Source organism: Budorcas taxicolor, chromosome 18 (assembly GCF_023091745.1).
Source record: "Budorcas taxicolor isolate Tak-1 chromosome 18, Takin1.1, whole genome shotgun sequence".
Lineage (NCBI taxonomy): Eukaryota > Metazoa > Chordata > Mammalia > Artiodactyla > Bovidae > Budorcas > Budorcas taxicolor.
Genome location: NC_068927.1, coordinates 65,778,617 through 65,798,420, shown reverse-complemented (window position 1 = coordinate 65,798,420; position 19,804 = coordinate 65,778,617). Strand labels below are relative to the sequence as shown.

General features: G+C 48.3%; 2 protein-coding genes and 1 pseudogene across 2 annotated transcripts; all 3 read right to left on the bottom strand.

Annotated features, from left to right (window-relative positions):
- Window positions 1-3,515: 3,515 nt before the first annotated feature.
- On the bottom strand, window positions 3,516-6,487 carry LOC128062846 (zinc finger and SCAN domain-containing protein 5B-like). Its single transcript, XM_052655274.1, has 4 exons — window positions 6,110-6,487; window positions 5,614-5,820; window positions 4,538-4,691; window positions 3,516-4,162 (listed from the first exon to the last, which is right to left on the bottom strand). Exons 1-4 carry the CDS (start codon window positions 6,485-6,487, stop codon window positions 3,516-3,518), a joined length of 1,386 nt encoding a protein of 461 aa, XP_052511234.1.
- Window positions 6,488-8,819: 2,332 nt separating this feature from the next.
- LOC128062871 (protein FAM32A-like) lies at window positions 8,820-9,159 on the bottom strand (annotated as a pseudogene).
- Window positions 9,160-15,556: 6,397 nt separating this feature from the next.
- LOC128062830 (zinc finger and SCAN domain-containing protein 5B-like) lies at window positions 15,557-18,856 on the bottom strand. The gene is given in 4 exon segments (XM_052655268.1): window positions 15,557-16,203; window positions 16,708-16,898; window positions 17,999-18,192; window positions 18,473-18,856. Coding segments are annotated over 4 exon segments (1,416 nt in total).
- Between the last annotated feature and the right edge of the window lie 948 nt (window positions 18,857-19,804).

Below are 19,804 nucleotides of genomic sequence, written 5' to 3'. Positions count from 1 at the left end.
ATTTTAATTCGATCCCATTTGTTTATTTTAGCTTTTATTTCCAGTATTCTGGGAGGTGGATCATAGAGGATCCTGCTGTGATTTATGTCGGAGAGTGTTTTGCCTATGTTCTCCTCTAGGAGTTTTATCGTTTCTGGTCTTACATTTAGATCTTTAAGCCATTTTGAGTTTGTTTTTGTGTGTGGTGTTAGAAAGCGATCTAGTTTCATTTTTTTACAAGTGGTTGACCAGTTTTCCCAGCACCGCTTGTTAAAGAGATTGTCTTTACTCCATTGTATATTCTTGCCTCCTTTGTCGAAGATAAGGTGTCCATATGTGTGTGGATTTATCTCTGGGCTTTCTATTTTGTTCCATTGATCTATATTTCTGTCTTTGTGCCAGTACCATACTGTCTTGATGACTGTGGCTTTGTAGTAGAGCCTGAAGTCAGGCAAGTTGATTCCTCCAGTTCTATTCTTATTTCTCAAGATTGCTTTGGCTATTCGAGGTTTTTTGTATTTCCATACAAATCTTGAAATTATTTGTTCTAGTTCTGTGAAAAATATCGCTGGTAGCTTGATAGGGATTGCATTGAATTTGTAAATTGCTTTCGGTAGTATACTCATATTCACTATATTGATTCTTCTGATCCATGAACATGGTATATTTCTCCATCTATTAGTGTCCCCTTTGATTTCTTTCATCAGTGTTTTATAGTTTTCTATATATGGGTCTTTAGTTTCTTTAGGTAGATATATTCCTAAGTATTTTATTCATTTCGTTGCAATGGTGAATAAAATTGTTTCCTTAATTTCTTTTTCTACTTTCTCATTATTAGTGTATAGAAATGCAAGGGATTTCTGTGTGTTGATTTTATATCCTGCAACTTTACTATATTCATTGATTAGCTCTAGTAATTTTCTGGTGGAGTCTTTAGGGTTTTCTATGTAGAGGATCATGTCATCTGCAAACAGTGAGAGTTTTACTTCTTCTTTTCCACTCTGGATTCCTTTTATTTCTTTTTCTGCTCTGACTGCTGTGGCCAAAACTTCCAGAACTATGTTGAATAGTAGCGGTGAAAGTGGGCACCCTTGTCTTGTTCCTGACTTTAGGGGAAATGCTTTCAATTTTTCACCATTGAGGATAATGTTTGCTGTGGGTTTGTCATATATAGCTATTGTTATGTTGAGGTGTGTTCCTTCTATTCCTGCTTTCTGGAGAGTTTTTTTTTTTTATCGTAAATGGATGTTGAATTTTGTCAAAGGCCTTCTCTGCATCTATTGAGATAATCATATGGCTTTTATTGAATCAGTTCTGATGAGATGGATGAAACTGGAGCCGATTATACAGAGTGAAGTAAGCCAGAAAGAAAAACACCAATACAGTATACTAACACATATATATGGAATTTAGAAAGATGGCAATGATGACCCTGTATACAAGACAGCAAAAAAGACACAGAAGTGTATAGGGGACTTTTGGACTCAGAGGGAGAGGGAGAGGGTGGGAATATTTGGGAGAATGGCATTGAAACATGTATACTATCATGTAAGAATCGAATCGCCAGTCTATGTCCGATGCAGGATACAGCATGCTTGGGGCTGGTGCACGGGGATGACCCAGAGAGATGTTATGGGGAGGGAGGTGGGAGGGGGGGTTCATGTTTGGGAACCCATGTACACCTGTGGTGGATTCATGTCAATGTGTCAATGTATGGCAAAACCAATACAGTATTGTAAAGTAAAGTAAAAATAAAAAATTAATAGAAAAATCTTTTAAAACTAATAATAAATATATATGTAGTTTTTAAATGGCGATAGGGTCACTGCTCAGAAACCCCTGAAGAAAACGAGCCACCTCACAGCACCACGTGTGGAAACATTCTCCTCCCCTCACAGAAGAGCTCGATTAACCCTTGTTCATGTGGGGTTAGAGGAAGATCTCCTGTCACAAGTCTCCCAGCTAATGCAAGATGAGCAGAATGCCAGACCTTTCTGAAACCCACCCGTGTGTCCTCATTTCTAAGCCTTCTCCTTGGACGTGCCCACTCATCACTTACCCCTTCGAGGTTTCTTGCCTTCAGCCTCCTCAGGTCAGGGACTGGCTCTCAAAGTGTGTCTGGAGCCGAAATGTCTGTATTTATAGAGAGTTGGGTGAAACTGCAGGGGTTTCTGGCCATAACCTCATCATCCCAGTGATTGGATAAAGGGCATGGAAAGAACCACTTTGGATAATCTGGGTAGATTCAGTTTCCTGTGGAGACTCCAACAGGAAGAACCATTAGAGAGGCCACCATATTGGTTTGGTAGTAAACGTTCTCCTATGTATTTTATTTATTTTAGATTTCATGGATGGCATTTCTTGGGGAAACTGATTTTCCTGATCTAATGAATTTTTTCTCTCTGCTTGGAAACAGTGAGGCAGTCCAATAACTGTAATCCGATGGTTGTAATCAAATTGGGTTACCTAATCTTGTCTCTTTCCTCATGAAATAAGTCATCAGAGAATTTTGTCGAAAATCAGCTGATGAGATCAACTGTAAGAAGCCATTTCAGAGAGGCATCACAGAAACCAGAGGCTGTACACCACTAGGGAAAAAGAAGGCAATGGCATCCCACTCCAGTGCTCTTGCCTGGAAAATCCCATGGGCGGAGGAGCCTGGTGGGCTGCAGTCCATGGGGTCGCTAAGAGGAGGACACGACTGAGCAACTTCACGTTCACTTTTCACTTTCATGCATTGGAGAAGGAATTGGCAACCCATTCCAGCGTTCTTGCCTGCAGAATCCCAGGGACGGGGGAGCCTGGTGGGCTGCCGTCTTCGGGGTCACACAGAGTCGGACACGACTGAAGCGACTTAGCAGCAGCAGGGGAAAAGAATGTCACTTATCAATTTAAGAAGCCTTCTTTTTCTAAATACCTAAGGAAGCAGTATCCAAACTAGTACAAAGGGAACATATCTCAACATAATGGCCACATAGACAAAACCACAGCCATCACCTACTCTGTGTAGCAAAGTCTTAGAAGAGAAAAGACACAGCTCTTTGATAGAAATGTATTTCTTTATTTGACATTTAACTTTCACTGGTGATCCTGTATTTAATCTAGCCGTCCTGCTAGGAGCATCCTCTTTTACAAGGAAATCACACCTGATAAGAAGGCAGTCGGCAGTAGCCTCACTCTGATGATGAGGTTCTGATGACCAGTGAGACACAGCATCAAGGGAAGAACAAGAACACAAAGCAAACACGTGTAAGAAAACCATAGTCTCACATCGTAAGGCAATTATCCTCCAATTGAAAATAAACAAATGAAAAGGAAAACTATAGTCTATAGCAAAGCAGAAAACAAAATCCAAAGGGAAAAATAAGTCATCATTCAAATATCTTATTTCACGTAAATGGAACCCCACTGGGTTCCCGTATCTTCCTAAGCTCTTCCTTGGTCATCCACACTTTGTATCACACAGGTGGCAAACATTCTAAATTTTCTCATTAAAACAGAAAAGACCTGGCACTGAGGGCAGGGTCCTGAGCCAGTCATTTGGAATGGATTTTCTGGTGGCGTTTCAAAGCGCCCAGCTGACGGAAGGCACGGTGACACTCGGGGCACACGTAGGGCTTGACCCCAGAGTGGATGCGTCGGTGAACGTTGAGGTTCCCTAGGCGGCTGAAGGCTCTGTCACACTGCTCACAGCGGAAAGGCTTCTCCTGGGTGTGGGTCCTCTTGTGAGTGCGCAGTGTGGAGTAGTGGGTGAACTTCTTGAGGCAGAGATCACAGCTGTAGGGCTTCTCGCCAGTGTGGATCCGCTCGTGAACCCGCAGGTCCGAAGGCTGCATGAACCCTTTGGCACAGATGTCGCATTGAAAGGGCCTCTCTCCTGTGTGTGTCCTCTGGTGCAGGGTAAGCTGAGATTGATAAGGAAAGCTCTTTTTGCAAACCCTGCATTCAGAGGGTGCCCAACCCGGGGTTTCTGCTCCCTCAGGAACACTGGTGGGTCCCACGGTGCCAGATGAACCAACGGAATGGGGCCCAAGCTGTCCTGAGAGCTCTCCTTGGTCCAAACACGTGGCTGCTTCTGAACGCTCATCTTGGCAAGTGGAGCTGCTGTCCCGTTTCCTTAGGACGTGTCTGCGATTCTTCAGAGGACCTCGTCTGGATCCACTCGTAGTGGAAACGTCTCCCTCTGGAACACAGGAGGAAAGCGTTCAGGAGCCACATCTGAAGTATCAGTTCCTTCCTGGGGACTCTCCCCTCTCTCTCTGCCCTCCCAGAATCTGCTGAAAGAAGAGATTCAGCACCATATTTATCAAGGAGCATTTTCCATGGTGCCAGCCTCATTGGAACCATCCCTAATCTTCGCCACACACTTCCCATCGACCAAACTACCTGAGTCTCGCTGATGAAACACTCTGGAACATTGATGACGGAGAAGGTTGGCACAGGAGAACCAACTCCTACCCGGCCCCAACACCAAGGGATGGAAGTGCTGGGCACCCCTTCCTGGACATCAGTGGAGGCAGTCATTACCTCCTGTGGTCTCCAAGTGTTTAATACTCACCACCATCCTGCAGAAGTTCAGGCTCTTGAGGCGGAAGGGTTCTTGTCACTCCTGTGTCTTCCAGCAGGTCCTTCTCCAAGTTCTCCTTGGAGGGCATCTGACCCTCCAGTTCACCTGTTTCAGGAATGGTCTCTGGCGGGAGAGCTTTCTGGCCCTGACAAGGGGCAACCAAGCAGAGTCAATCCCACTGCCTTAGCCCATGGCAAGCTCTGTCTCCTCTTTCCCCACCCCCCTAGTACCCTGATCTAAGACTCCAGCTTTCTGAATATCAGTTTGGGGGATATGCCCTGACTGCTTCCCATCACCCTGACTGGCAGTCCTCTCCTGATTCCCATGACTGTCCTTGATCTATACCGACCACCTCTGGCAATCAAGTCCAGATTTCACAGCTGGCACTGCCAACTGTCTTGCACATATGTCTCCACCTCATCTCAAATCCTCCCTGCCCCTGACTCTGCAAGCAGAGGACTCTGGCTCTAGGGCTCCTGACTTCACCACTTGTTGATACGTTGCCTGGATTTGTCCTCCTCATGGAGGGTGGCCTGGGGCACAAGATGATAAGCAGTATAGCTGGTCTCTATTCATGAGAAATCCGTAGCATCTCCTCCCCCGATTCACGCTGCCAAAAAATCCACTCTCTCCAGACATACTCCAAAATCTTCTGGGGCGGGGCGGGAATGACTCCAACTGGGAATTTTTTATTCAATTCAATATTCAATTCAATTTACAATATTCCCCAATAGTAAGTGCCTCTGACGAAATCCATCATGGGTAAAACAGCTCTGAGCCCATTTACGCCTGACGAACTGACCCAGCACCATCCCGTGGAAACAGGACTCCTCTGTCCTCGTGCTTATGGCCACAAGCTTCCATGGTGAAGCACTAGGAAACATGGGTGAGTCTTCATTCTCACACTGGCTGGAAAACGGCTGGGCATGGAATGCAACCATGGGAATTCCGGCACGCAGTGGGTCCATTCTTGTCCTTTGCCAAGTTCTCCCAATTACTTTCGCAGCCACGCCCACCCGACCCTCTTCAACCTGCTCCCAGACTGTAGGTCAAGACATCACACTCACCTGCCCCCTCGACAGGTCCTTGGCTCCTGGCAGATGCTGCCCGTCTTGGCGCTCCTGCTGGCCCTCGTCTGGAGGGACGACACTGACTGTAGACTGGGGCTCCCTGGCTCCGTCTCCCCCATCGTGCCCCTCACTGACCTCAGATCCTAACATCTCAACATCCGAGACTGGCATCAAATAATCCTCGCCTTGGACACGGACTACAGTCTGTAGAAAAAAAATCAAATAGGATCTGTCTCCCTTCACAGGATCCAAAAAGGCATTCATTGCGTATCCCAGTCTAGGAGCCCACCTCCTGGAAGTGACATTTGAAAGAGCAACACCCTCAAAGTGAGGACCGACAGAAACATCTCCCGTGACGCCACAGGCAAGCGCGCACCCCTGTGGGAAGCACTGATTTCGAGCCAAGCCCTCTGGTCCTTCTGCTTCATCTCCCAGCTCGCAGCCCATCTTCCCACCGTTCCCTCTCTCACAGGGTCCCTAGGGTCCTACTCACCCACTTCTTCAGTTTCTGCTTATTTCTCAGCACCTCCTCCAGATCCTTACAAGTCTCGGCACCACTACTTCTGACTAAGACCTGGATCTCCGGCGGCATGCACAGCACGAACTGCTCCAGCACCAGCCTGTCCACCATCTGCTCCTTGGTGTGAAGATCCGGCCTCAGCCACAGACCGCAGAGTTCACGCAGCCTCCTCAGAGCCTTGATCGGGTCGGATTCTTCCGAGCTGCTGAACCTTCTGAAGCGGACGCGCAACTCTTCAAGGGCGGAGTCGGGCTTTTCCCTTCCGGTGTCCTGGCGTGGCGCAGACGCTGGCGACTCTGCGCCGGGGCTGTCCGCGAGGCGGCCACGAGCCCCTGTCTGGTTCTCAGCCATACTGACTGCAGAGTTTTCAGTAGGACTCTGGACAAATGCTTCTAGAAGTGGGTGCCCAACTGACCCCGATAGACAGGACCTTCCTCTTGCTTTTCCTCAGTAAGAGATTCAGTATTCGGGGGGGGCAAAAAAGAAAAAAAGAAGAATGTTGCCAATTAGTTTATTTTCATCCACCCTACCATCCCTCAGCCCAATACTGGGCATGAGTCCCCCTGCAGTATTTCATACCAGGGACAAGAATCCATTCTATTCTCCCGACATCCATCTTAGACTACAACAAGAAACTGCGTAGTCAAAAATGTCCCCAGGGCAGTGCTTAAAAGCCCTTGTTGAAAAAATGAACCACACCACAGGACCCCGTGGAGTGCGGAAACGACCTCATTCCCCGAAGCGTTCCACGAATGAACCACGGTGTATGTGTGGCCGGAGGGCGGTCGCTGGATTTCACACGGTCTCTGAGCGAATGCAAGGTGAACAGAAAGCCAGGACTTAGTGAAACCCACTTCCACGTGCCCTGACTTTCTCGCGTTCTCTTTAGACAGTCCCCATCAATTACCTCCTTGAAGCCTTCTCGCCTGGGTCCGCCTCAGCTGGGGACTTGCCCTCGAACTCGGCAGGCGGACAAGCGTCTCCCTGCAGCGGGAGGCGAGGCCGCACTTCCCGGCCTCTTGCCCAATCAGCGCCTGGATGGCGTAAGGGCGGGGCAAACACCATCGACCCTCCCGCTTTCCTCGATGACCAGGGATTCGCTTGCCCTTGGAAACTCGCTCGGGAGAAACCACGATGCGCTAAGGAGGCCTCCACAGTGGCTGAGTGATCCATTCTGTGTATTTTTGCTTGGTTTTGCGCTCGGCCAAGCAGGGAGGCGCGTTGGATCTCAGTTCCCAGACCGCGGAAGGAAACCACGCCGCCCGCAGCGGAAGCCCCGAGTCTCAACCGCTGGACCGCTGGGGAAATGCCTCGGTTTCTTTTCGGATTTTATTTATTTGGGACTTTGGGGGTGGTTTTGCGGTGAACGGATTGGTTTTAATGATCTCGTGAATTTTTTGTCTCACTGCCAGGAGGGTTTGACAGAGTCAGGGACATGATGGTGGGAGCCAGATCGGTTTGACTCCTCTCTGTTCCTGAGAGAGAAGTCTTAAAAGGGTTTTCTAAAATCAGCAGATGAGCCAAGGTGTGAGAAGAACCGACTTCTAAGCAGCCTTTTTGAAGACTAGAAGTTGCCCACCGATAGGAAAGAAGAGTGACACCTATCACCTTCGGAAGCCTTCCTGTCTCTAAACACCTCGGGAAGAAATACCCGAACAAGTATGGAGTGAGTGAATCTATCACAGCATAATAACAGCCATGTAGGCAAAACCAGGGCTATCACCTATTCCATGCAGAAAAGTCTTAGAAAATACGCAGAGCACTCTTTGACAGAAATGTGTTTATTTGAAATTGAAATTCCACTGGAGAGCCTGGCCTCTGCGCCAGGAGGGTGCAGTTTTACAGTGAAGTCCCGCCTAACAGGAAGGCGGTCAACAGTAGGCTCACTTTCGTGATGAAGTACGGGTAACTAATGAGACGTGCTTTCAAGAGAATAACAAAACAAAGCAAAAACTTAGTGAAACAGGCTACACTAAAGTGGAAAACAACATCCGAAGGGAACCATAAGCCATCACTCAAATATCCCCCTCATTCACTGAATGGAACCCCCCTGGAGCCAACATCCTCCAAAACTCTTCACGTCATCCACCCTTTGTGTACAGAATTGACAAATCATTGTGAATTTCCTTCTTGGCGCAGAAGGGACTTGGACCCGAGGGCAGGTTCCTGGGCCAACCATTCGGAATGGGTTTCCTCTGGGGATGACAGAAGCCAGGGATCGGAAGGCCAGTGACACTCGGGCACACGCAGGGCTCGAGCCAGAGTGTGAACACGGAGGTTCCCATTGTGTTGAAAGCTTTGTCACAGTGCTCAGAGCAGAAAGGCTTCTCTTGGGTGTGGGTCCTCTGGTGAGCAAGCAGCGTGGAGTCGTGGGTGAACTTCTTGGGGCAGAGATCACAGCCTAGGGCTTCTCGTCCTCGTGGGTCTCCTGGTGAACACACAGGTCCAGAGGCTGCATGAACCATTGGACATGGATGTTGCTTTTTTTTTTTTTAATTTAGAGTTAAAGAGCCATCTCTCTTTATTGCAGTTCCAGAGTAAGGGCCCATTACTTTGATAAGCACGGGCTCAGCAGAAGGCTCGAGAGGATGTGTGTAAAAGAATGTTTCCAAAGGCTCCAGAGGTGACCCCAACCCTGCTTCCTGCTTCCCCTGGACAATAGTCCGTCTCCTGGGTGGGGCAGCTACTTGGTCCAGCTGACTTTGGGGATGTCATAGTGCTCCGTGAGCGTGTCCAGGTGTCTGTTGAAGTCCTCCACTCTCTGCTTGTGGGATGTGGATGCTTTCTTCAGGACCCTCTCCATCTGTCGCGTCTCCTGCACCTTCTCAAAGGCCACCTGGGCTGGGGTCCGCTTGTGAAGGTGGCGCCTCAGCTCCTCCTCCTGGTTCTCCTGGATTTTTCCCATCGTTTGCAGGAGTTTTGCCTTGTCTCTGTCCTTTTTTTTTCTTCCGCTTGGTCACGCCAAGCTCTGGGACTCCTTTCAGCTTCAGGGGTCCCTTTTGGACCTGCTCATAGGCGTCCATGCTGCCCATCTCCGGATTCGGATTTCTAAATGGACAAAAGTGGGGGGTCCGTTTTCTCAAATGGAAATTGGGACAGTTTCGTTCTCTACTGTAGATCCGGGAGGTTCTCTCTGTGCAGGTTAACACAAATGAATGCAGACGAACATCTCTGCTTAGGCCAGGGGGCCGAGGTTCAGAAAGCCTTGTGGAATAATTGCACCACACCACACCATGGAGGGTGGCAACACTCTCCCCCCTCACAGAGAGCTCCGGCTCAGCCATGGTTAATACGGAGTTTAAGGGAGACCCACTGCTTTCACAAGGTCTTTGAGCTGATGCAAGGTGAGTAGAAAACCCAGCCTTCCGAAACCCCCCACCTCTTTCTGTACTGATTCCCAAACCTTCTCCTTAGACGTTCTCACTCATCACTTACCTCCTTTGAGCCCTCTTGCTGTCAGCTTCCACAAGTCGGTGACTGGCTATCAGAGTGTGTTGGGGGCTGAAACGTCTCTATTTATAGAGAGCCGGGGGAAATGGCAAGGGTCCCTGCTTGTTACCCCATCAGCACAGTGATTGTGTAAGGGTGGGTCAACCCATTCATATGACCTCATTCTAGATAATCCAATTTATCCATGGATCCAGTTTCACACGAGCACTGAACCAGGAAAAAACACAATTTATCAAAGAGGCCTCCATGGTGGTTTTGTGGGAGACTTCTCCCATAGCTCAGTTGGTAAAGAGTCTGCCTGCAGTGCAGGAGACGCTGGTGTCATTCCTGGGTCAGGAAGATCCGCTGGAGAAGGGACAGGCTACCCACTCCAGTGTTCTTGGGCTTGCCTTGAGGCTCAGCTGGGAAGGAGGTAAAGTGGGAGTCTTTCAGTCAAGTCCCACCCTTTGTGACCCCGTGGAGATACATTCCATGGAATTCTCCAGGCCAGAAGACTGGAGTGGGTACCGTTCCCTTCTCCAGCCCAGGGAGCGAACCCAGGTCTCCCGCATGGCAAGCAGATTCTGTACCACCAGGGAAGCCCAGGCTCCTCTTGGCAGGAAGGTTGATTTTCCTGGTCCAGAAAGTACTTTCTCATTTGCCTGGAGAGTTGGAAGGAGTCACGGCATAGGTATCTGACAGTTCTAACCAGTTTGGGTCACCTACGTGTCCCTGGTGGCTCAGTGGTAAAGAATCTACCTGCCAAGGCAGGAGGCGTGGGTTCACTCCCTGGGTTGGGACAATCTCTCGCAGAAGGAAATGGCCAAGCCACCCCAGTTTTCTTCCCTGGAAAATTCAATGGCCAGAAGACCCTGGTGGGCTACAGTCCATGGAATGGCAGAGTTGGACACAAGTGAGCGACTAAACAGCCCTTTATAAATTCCGCATGTAGAGATCTCGGACAAGGTCAGAATCCTGTATGTTCTGTAGGGAATGTGCCACATTTCGGGTTGCAGTCTGGCTTTTCAGTAAGTACATTTTGGTGTGGCACAGACACTGGTGGTTCTGATTAGGGGCTGTCTGGGACTATTCCAGGACTTGACAAAAAATGTACATTCTTTAACCATAGTGACTGAGGAATTTACTACCAAAATGTCGAGCACGTGCTTCTAGACGCCCATGACAAATTCACCCGTATGTAAAGGGATTTCCTCTACCTTTCGTTAGCAACGTATTCACTTTTCTGAAGAATGGGGACAAAAGATAAATGAACAGCATTAGTTTCATTTTATTCCACCCTTCCATCTCCTCTACATTCCTCATCCCAAACCCCATACCATTCCCTCACGGGTACAATATCTCATATTGAATGGACATTAGTCCATCCATCATTCTTCTGACATCCACCTTTCCAGGAAGAAAAGGTTCAAATGTCTGAATGGCTCCCTAGATTTTGACTTCTGTAGTCTGGGACTATGTTGTTCTTTGCTGTACTTTCAAGAAATTTACAATGTGTGAGACTCCTCAAATGGATATTAACAGCAATGCCAGGTTTTACATTATTTGGTCAAGACAAGCCACCAGGCAAGGCTCTCAGTCATGATTCTTCTGGGGAAAAAAAAATACGAGGAAGACTATTTAAACACTGAATTCCATGTAATATAGTGACGTTGGAAATATTCAGCAAAGATTGTCCACCCAAAACATTTCCTTGCTGTCACCAGGGTATTTGTTAGCTCGAAGGAAGGGATGCACAAAAGGATCCGAAGAAAATAAAGTTCCTCATCAGATACTTGTTATGGTCATGAAACACGCAACGTGCAATTTTGCCTCTTTTATAAAGTGTACAATCTTGTTCCACCACGTTCGTTCACAATTTTGTGCAACTGTCAATTTTGTCTACTTCTAACTTTTTTCATCACCCCAAGAACAAAATGTGAATCATGAACAGTCCCTCCCCATTCTCTGCCCACCTTCCCCCTTACCCTTGGCATTCCATTCATCGACTTCTTGCATCTATGAGTTCAGTTCCGTTCAGTCGCTCAGTGGTGTCCGACACTTTGAGACCCCGTGAACCGCAGCACATGAGGCCTCCCTGTCCTTACCACTCCTGGAGTTTACTCAAACTTTTGTCCATTGAGTCAGTGATGCCATCCAACCATCTCATCCTCTGTTGTCCCCTTCCCCTCCTGCCTTCAATCTTTCCCAGCATCAGGGTCTTTTCAAATGAGTCAGTTTTTTGTATCAGGTGGCCAAAGTATTGGAGTTTCAGCTTCAGCGTCAGTCCTTCCAATGAATATTCAGGACTGATTTCCTTTAGGATGGACTGGTTGGATCTACTTGCAGTTCAAAGGACACTCAAGAGCGTTCTCCAACACCACAGTTCAAAAGCATCAGTTTTCTGCAGCTCAACTTTTTTTAAGTCCAACTCTCACATCCATACATGACTACTGGAAAAACCATAGCATTGACTAGATGGACGTTGGTTGGCAAAGTAATGTCTGTGTTTTATAATATGCTGTCTAGGTTGGTCATAACTTTTCTTCCCAGGAACAAGAGTCTTTTAATTTCATGGCTGCAGTCACCATCTGCAGTGATTTTGGAGCCGCCCCCTGCCCCCAGAATAAATTCTCTCACTGTTACCACTGTTTCCCCATCTATTTGCCATGAAGTGATGGATAGGACCGGATGCCATGATCTTAGTTTTCTGAATGTTGAGTTTTAAGCCAAGTTTTTCACTCTCCACTTTCACTTTCATCAAGAGACTCTGGTTCTTCTTGGCTTTCTGCCATAAGGGTGGTGTCATCTGCGTATCTGAGGTTATTGATATTACTCCTGGAAATCTTGATTCCAGCTTGTGTTTCATCCAGCCCAGCTTGTCTCATGATGTACTCTGCATTTAAGTTAAATAAGCAGGGTGACAATATACAGCCTTTACGTACTCCTTTCCCAATTTGGATTCAGTCTGTTGTTGCAAGTCCACTTCTAACTGTTGCTTCCTGACCTGCATACAGACTTCTCAGGAGGCAGTTCAAGAAGTCTGATATTTCTGTCTAAGGATTTTCCACAGTTATTGTGATCCACGCAGTCAAAGGCTTTGGCATAATCAATAAAGCAGATGTTTCTCTGGAACTCTCTTGCTTTTCCAATGATCTAATTGATGTTGGCAATTTGATCTCTGGTTCCTCTGCCTTTTCTAAATCCAGCTTGAACATCTGGAAGTTCATGGTTCATGTACTGTTGAAGACTGTCTTGAAGAATTTTGAGCGTTACTTTGCTAGCGTGTGAGATGAGTACAATTGTGTGGTGGTTTGAATATTCTTTGGCATTGCCTTTCTTTGGGATTGGAATGAAAAGTGACCTTTTCCAGTCCTGTGGCCACTGCTGAGTTTTCCAAATTTGCTGACATATTGAGTGCAACACTTTCACAGCATCATCTCTGAGGATTTGAAATAGCTCAATTCGAATACCATCCCCTCCACTAGCTTTGTTCATAGTGATTCTCCCTAAGGCCCACTTGACGTGACATTCCAGGATGTGTGGCTCTAGGTGAGTGATCACACCTTCGGGATTATCTGGGTCATGAAGATGTTTTTTCTATAGTTCTGTGTGTTCTTGCCCCCTCTTCTTAATATCTTCTGCTTCTGTTGGGTCTATACCATTTCTGTCCTTTATTGAGCCCATCCTTGCATGAAATGCAAGGCAGGCTCCTCTCCAGTCTGGGCACAGGCTTCTCACTGCAGTGGCCCCTCTTGTGTGTAGCCCAGGCTTTCCGGGCTCTGGGCTTCAGTAGTGGCGGCTCCCAGTCTGAGTGGTTGTGTCGCGTGGCCTTAGCTGCTCTGAGGACTGGGATCTTCTCGGGTCAGGGATGGAACTCGTGTCCTTTCATTGGCAGGCACAACCTTTACCACCGAGCCCCCGGGGAAGCCCTATTATTCATTTTTCTTAACTAATACTTAACTGCATCTGTGTTTTGAAGTCTTATTCATATTTCATCATATTAATTTCTTGTGTTTATTCTTCGATAATGGTTCTAATACCCGTGTTTCTGAAGAGACCCAGTCTTTATATTCTATATTGCTTCTTTGAATTAGTTGCCTCCTACTTGGGCCTGTAAGTTAACATCCTTTTAAACAGAAGAAGGCAACAGAGGATGAGATGGTTGGGTGGCATCACCGACTCAATGGACACGAGTTTGAGCAAACTCCCAGGAGATAGTGAAGGACAGGGAAGCCTGGCATGCTGCAGTCCACGGAGTTGCAAAGTGAAAGAAAGTGAAGTGGCTCTTTGTCATCCCATGTAGGCCACCAGGTTCCTCTGTCCATGGGCTTCTCCAGGCAAGAATACTGCAGTGGCTTGCCATTCCCTTCTCCAGGGGATCTCCCGACCCAGGGAGCAAACCCACGTCTCCTGCATTGGCAGGCGGATTCTTCACCACTGAGCCTCCTGGGAAACCATGAGAGAAGCTGCCACAATTCTGAGAACTGACCCGAGAAATGAAAACAAACGGACCCGGAACTGAAGGTTAACTGTATTTACAACAATCAAGCTGACACTGATCAGACCAGTGATGACCAGTTTCAAGATGATTGTCAGAGCTGACTGTGCTGTTTCTGCCTGTAGCCCCTTCCCTCCATCTGTAAAAGCTGTTGCTCACTAAGTGTCCGGGGTGGGAGGTGGGGGCAGTCAGCCATTGGACAGACGTCTGCCCTGCCCTCCACAGTTGTTGGAGAAGGACATGGCACCCCACTCCAGTACTCTTGCCTGGAAAATGCCATGGACGGAGGAGCCTGGTAGGCTACAGTCCACGGAGTCGCAAAAAGTTGGACATGACTGAGCGACTTCCCTTTCACTTTCAACAGTTGCTGGCATCCAGAATAATGCTGGATCTCCTTTCCCCCAACCTGGCCTCTGTATTGGCTTTTGAGTGGCGAGCAGCCAGACGCCAATATCTATTAAAATATCAGCCTTGAGTTTGCTGCCCCCAACAAATTCCCAGGCTAATTAATAGAAGAAAACGCTGGTTCCTTGAAAAAAAAAACAAAACTTTATTATCTCCATTCTGCTCCAAATGACCTGTCTTCATTTCTACTGGAGGAGAGCCAGGTGGGATGAAAGAGTGCTACCTTGAAGAATCTTTTCAAGCCAAGACACCCTGGACTCTCAGTGTTCAAATGGGCATTAATCTTACATCACCTAACTGTCCATAATCCCAAGAGAATGCAGTCACTTTAAATGCTCGAATGGCTGCTCAGGCGCTTCAGGCGTGTCCGACTCTTTGCAGCCCAGCAGACCATAGCCCGCCAGGCTCCTCTGTCCGTGGGACTCTCCAGGCAAGAATACTGGAGTGGATTGCCATTCCCTTCTCCAGGGCATCTTCCTGATCAAGGGATCGAACTTGGGTCTTCTGTGCTGCAGGCAGATTCTTGACCCCTGAGCCACTGGGGAAGCCTTACAGAGGGAAGGTATCTCCACAAAATAATGGGCATGTACCAAACCGCAGCTATCATCTACTCCATATAAAAAAATCTTGGAAGGGGAAATACAGAGGACACTTCTTTGACAGAAGTGTCTTTGTTTATTTGAAATTTAGATTTCACTGGTGATCCTCTTTTTCATCTGGCCACCCTGCTAGGAGCATCCTATTTTACAATTAAATCTTCCCTAATGGGGGGACAATCAGCAGTGACCTCAGTTTCACAAAGAAGTACTGAAAACTAATGAGACCTGCATTCACTGAAAGAACACCACAAAGCCAAAACTTATCACAAAAACACAGGCTACACTAAAGTAGAAAACAAAATCTGAAGGGAAAGGTAAGTCATCACTCAAAGATTCGCCTAGTTCATGTGAATGGAACCCCATTGGGTTCCAGTATGATCGTGAGTTCTTCACGTCACCCTTTCATTGTATCACCTGAGTGACAAATAATCCCGAATTTCCTTCTAGGAGCAGAAGGCACTTGGACCTGATGGTGGGGTCTTGGGTGAATCATTTGGAATGGATTTTCTGGTGGCGTTTGAAAGTCCCCAGCTGACGGAAGGCACTGTGACACTTGGGGCACACGTAGGGCCTGACCCCAGAGTGGGTGCGTTGGTGAACGTTGAGGTTCCCTCGGTGGCTGAAGGCTCTGTCACAGTGCTCACAGAGGAAAGGCTTCTCCTGGGTGTGGGTCCTCTTGTGAGCTCGCAGCGTGGAGTCGTGGGTGAACTTCTTGAGGCAGAGATCACAGCTGTAGGGCTTCTCGCCAGTGTGGATCCGCTCGTGAACCCGCAGGTCCGAAAGCTGTATGAACCCTTTGGCACAGATGTCGCACTGAAAGGGCCTCTCTCCTGTGTGTGTCCTCTGGTGCAGGGTAAGCTGAGATTGATAAGGAAAGCTCTTTTTGCACACCCTGCATTCACAGGGTGCCCGACCCGGGGTTTCTGCTCCCTCAGGAACACTGGTGGGTCCCACGGTGCCAGATGAACCAACGGAATGGAGCCCAAGCTGTCCTGAGAGCTCTCCTTGGTCCAAACACGTGGCTGCTTCCGGACGCTCGTCTTGGCAAGTGGGGCTGCTGTCCCGTTTCCTTAGGACGTGTCTGCGATTCTTCAGAGGACCTCGTCTGGATCCACTCGTAGTGGAAACGTCTCCCTCTGGAACACAGGAGGAAAGGGTTCAGGAGCTACATTTTATCATTATTACTTTTTTAAAATATAAATCTATTTTTTTTTAATTGGAGGTTAATGACTTTACAATATTGTATTGGTTTCACCATACATCAACATGAAATCTGCCACAGCTATACTCATGTTCCCCACCAGGAGCTACATTTTAAATATCAGTTCCTTCTTCAGGATTTTCCTGTCTCCCTACGCTCCCAGAATCCGCTGAACGAGATTCAGCGCCGCATTCAACAAGGAGCATCTCCTGTGCTGCCCGCCTCACTGGGACCCTGATGTTGGCTGAGAAGTTCCCATCACGCAACCCAGCTAAGAGCTCAGACTGTGCGACTCTGGGACGCTGATGATGGAGAAGCTTGGCACTGGACAATGGTCTCCACCCCACCCATCCACGGATGGCGATGCAGGCTGCCCGGTCCCTTGCCACCATGGGCAGGAGCCGCTAAACTGCTGAATTCCATGGTTTTGAATACTCACCAGGACCCTTCAGAAGTTCAGGTTCTTGAGAGAGAAGGGTTTTTGTCTCTCCCCTGTCTTCCAGCAGGTCCTTCTCCAAGTTCTCCCTGGGCATCTGACCCTCCAGCTCACCTGTTTCAGGAACAGTCTCTGGCGAGAGAGCTCTCTGGTCCTGACAAGGGACAAACAAGCAGAGTCAGTAACCCAGCTACCTTAGTCCGTGGAAGACTGGTTCCTGTTTTCCCATCTGCCTCGTATCTTGATCTAGGACTCCACCTTTCTTAATGTCATTTTAGGGGATATGCCCTGACTTCTTCTGGTCCACCCCATCACCCTGATTGATAATCATCTCCTGATACTCGAGACTGTCCTGGATCTATACAGACTGCATCTTGCAATCAAATCAGGACATCACAGTTGGCACTCTGACTTCTCTATGCATAGGTCTCTCCAAATCATGCCCACTTCTGCCTGCCCCTGACTCTGGAGGGAAAGAAGTCTAGGTCCAGCAGCTCTCTTGACTCCATCATTGTTGGAGACTTTGCCTGGATTCATCTTTGTGATGGTGGTTACCCGATACATAGGAAGAAGATGACTAGTACTCTTGGTCTCTACTCCATGCAAGTCAATAGCATCCCTGCCCATACCCAACCTTATTTGAACAGATCAACTGTCTTCCATTCATTCTTCAATGTCTTAAACTGAAAGTGTTAGTCGCTCAGCTGTGTCTGACTCTTTGCAACCCCATGGACTATAGCCGCCAGATTCCTCTGTTCATGGGATTCTCCAGGCAAGAACACTAGAGTGGGTGGCCATTCCCTTCTCCAGGGGATCTTCCTGACCCCGGGATCAAACCCACGTCTCCTGCATTGTTGGCAGATTCTTCACCATCTGAGCCACCAGGGAAGCCCAGTGTCTACTGGGGGGCAAAATGAGTCCAGTTTGGAGTCACTCCTTCAGTTGCAAGGAATGATCATATTCTGAAATATAACGTGCCCCTGGGGGAAGGGGCCGTGGGCAAATCAGCTGTCAGTGCATTCACCTGTAGCAAACTGAACCTAGCATCATGTCAGGAAGACAGGACCTTCTCCCCACGCCTAAGACTAGAAGCTTTCATGGCAGAGGGACAAAGATGGATTATCTTCATTCTCACACTGACTAGAAAAAATGCCTAGGAACTGAATGCATGCACGGGAATTCCTGGAAGCAATGGGTCCATTCCTATCCTTTGCCAAATCTCCCGAGTACTCCAGCAGCCACACCCACCTGACTCTCTTTTACCTGCTTCCAATCTCTCGCCGGCTCCCTAGACGGGTCCGCGGCTCCTGGCAGATTCTGCAGCTCTTGGCTTCCCTCCTGGCCATCCTCTGGAGGTATGACCCTCACGGGGGGTTGGGGCTCCCCACACGGGTCACTCTCATCATCCATGTCGCCGGCCTTGGCTTCAACCACCCCAGTATCGGGATCGCGCACAAGATAATTCTGCCCTTGTATGCAGACTGTGGTCTGTGAGGGGAGAAATCAATCAAGATCAGTCTCTATAAGACCTGGAATGTAGCTTTCGGGCATCCAATGGCATTGACAATAGACGCTCACATTTGGTGTAAACGATCTACGTCCTTCGAATTGAGACAGCCAAAAATATGTCCCAAATTGCCCACGTGTGGACTTCTCTCACCTGCTTGGGAGTCACTGACACAGAGCCAAGCCCTCAGGTCCTATCTTGTGATCCCTGCAGCTTGCAGCTGTCTGCTCGCCCCACACCCATCACTGAGGTCCTACTCACCCATTTCTTGGGTCTCTGCTTGTTTCTCAGCACGTCCTCCAGGTCCTTGCAACTCTGCACCCCACTCTCTTTGAGCAGGACCTGGCACTCCAGGGGCATGCAGACCATGAACTGCTCCAGCACCAGCCTGTCCATCATCTGCTCCTTGGTGTGAAGATCCGGCCTCAGCCACAGATGGCAGAGTTCACGGAGTCTCCTCAGGTCCTCAATGGGGTCAGATTCCTCCGAGCTGCTAAAGGTTCTGAACCGGACGTGCCAGGTTTCCTGGTCACACTCTGAGTTTTCCATGAGTGTGTCTTGGGGTGGCACGGACGCTGGTGACTCTGCCCCAGGGCTGTCTGTGATGTGTCCACAACCCTGAAAAATTGTCTGGTCCTCAGCCATATGGATGGAGGACATTTCCAGTAGGACTCTGAGCAAATGCTTCTAGAAGTGGGTGCCCAGTTGACGCCTATGGAAATGGATTTCCTCTGCTTTTCCTCAGCATTAAAGTCACTGTGTAGCAGTCTAGGGAGAAAAAAAAAAAGAAAGAAACAAATGGGTTTCATTTTGTTCCACCCTTGCGTCTCCCCTACATCCGAGTATTGGACACCATTGCCCGACTCATTCAATATTTCATAAAACTGTCTGGTCAGAAGTGACCATAAGGCTTCCTTGGTGGTCCAGTGGCTAAGAATCTGCCTACCAATGCAGAGGGACATGGGTTTGATCCCTGATATGGGAAGATACCACCTGCCTATGAGCCCGTGCTCCACAACTCTTGAGCCTGAGAGGGGCAACTACTGAACCCAAGCTCTAGACTCCCGGCTCTGCCATGGGAGAAGTTGCTGCAATGAGAAGCCCATAGCCCTCAGCTAGAGAGTAGTCCCCACCAGGTACGACCAGAGAAAGCCCTCACAGCAAAGAAGACCCAGCCCAGCCAAGATGAAGGAATTAAAAAAAATTTAAAGTAGTAATAACTATATATGTAGTTTCTAAATGGCGATAGGGTCACTGCTCAGACACCCTTGAAGAAAACGAGCCACCTCACAGCACCACGTGTGGAAACATTCTCCTCCCCTCACAGAAGAGCTCGATTAACCCTTGTTCATGTGGGGTTAGAGGAAGATCTCCTGTCACAAGTCTCCCAGCTAATGCAAGATGAGCAGAATGCCAGACCTTTCTGAAACCCACCCGTGTGTCCTCATTTCTAAGCCTTCTCCTTGGACGTGCCCACTCATCACTTACCCCTTCGAGGTTTCTTGCCTTCAGCCTCCTCAGGTCAGGGAGTGGCTCTCAAAGTGTGTCTGGAGCCGAAATGTCCGTATTTATAGAGAGTTGGGTGAAACTGCA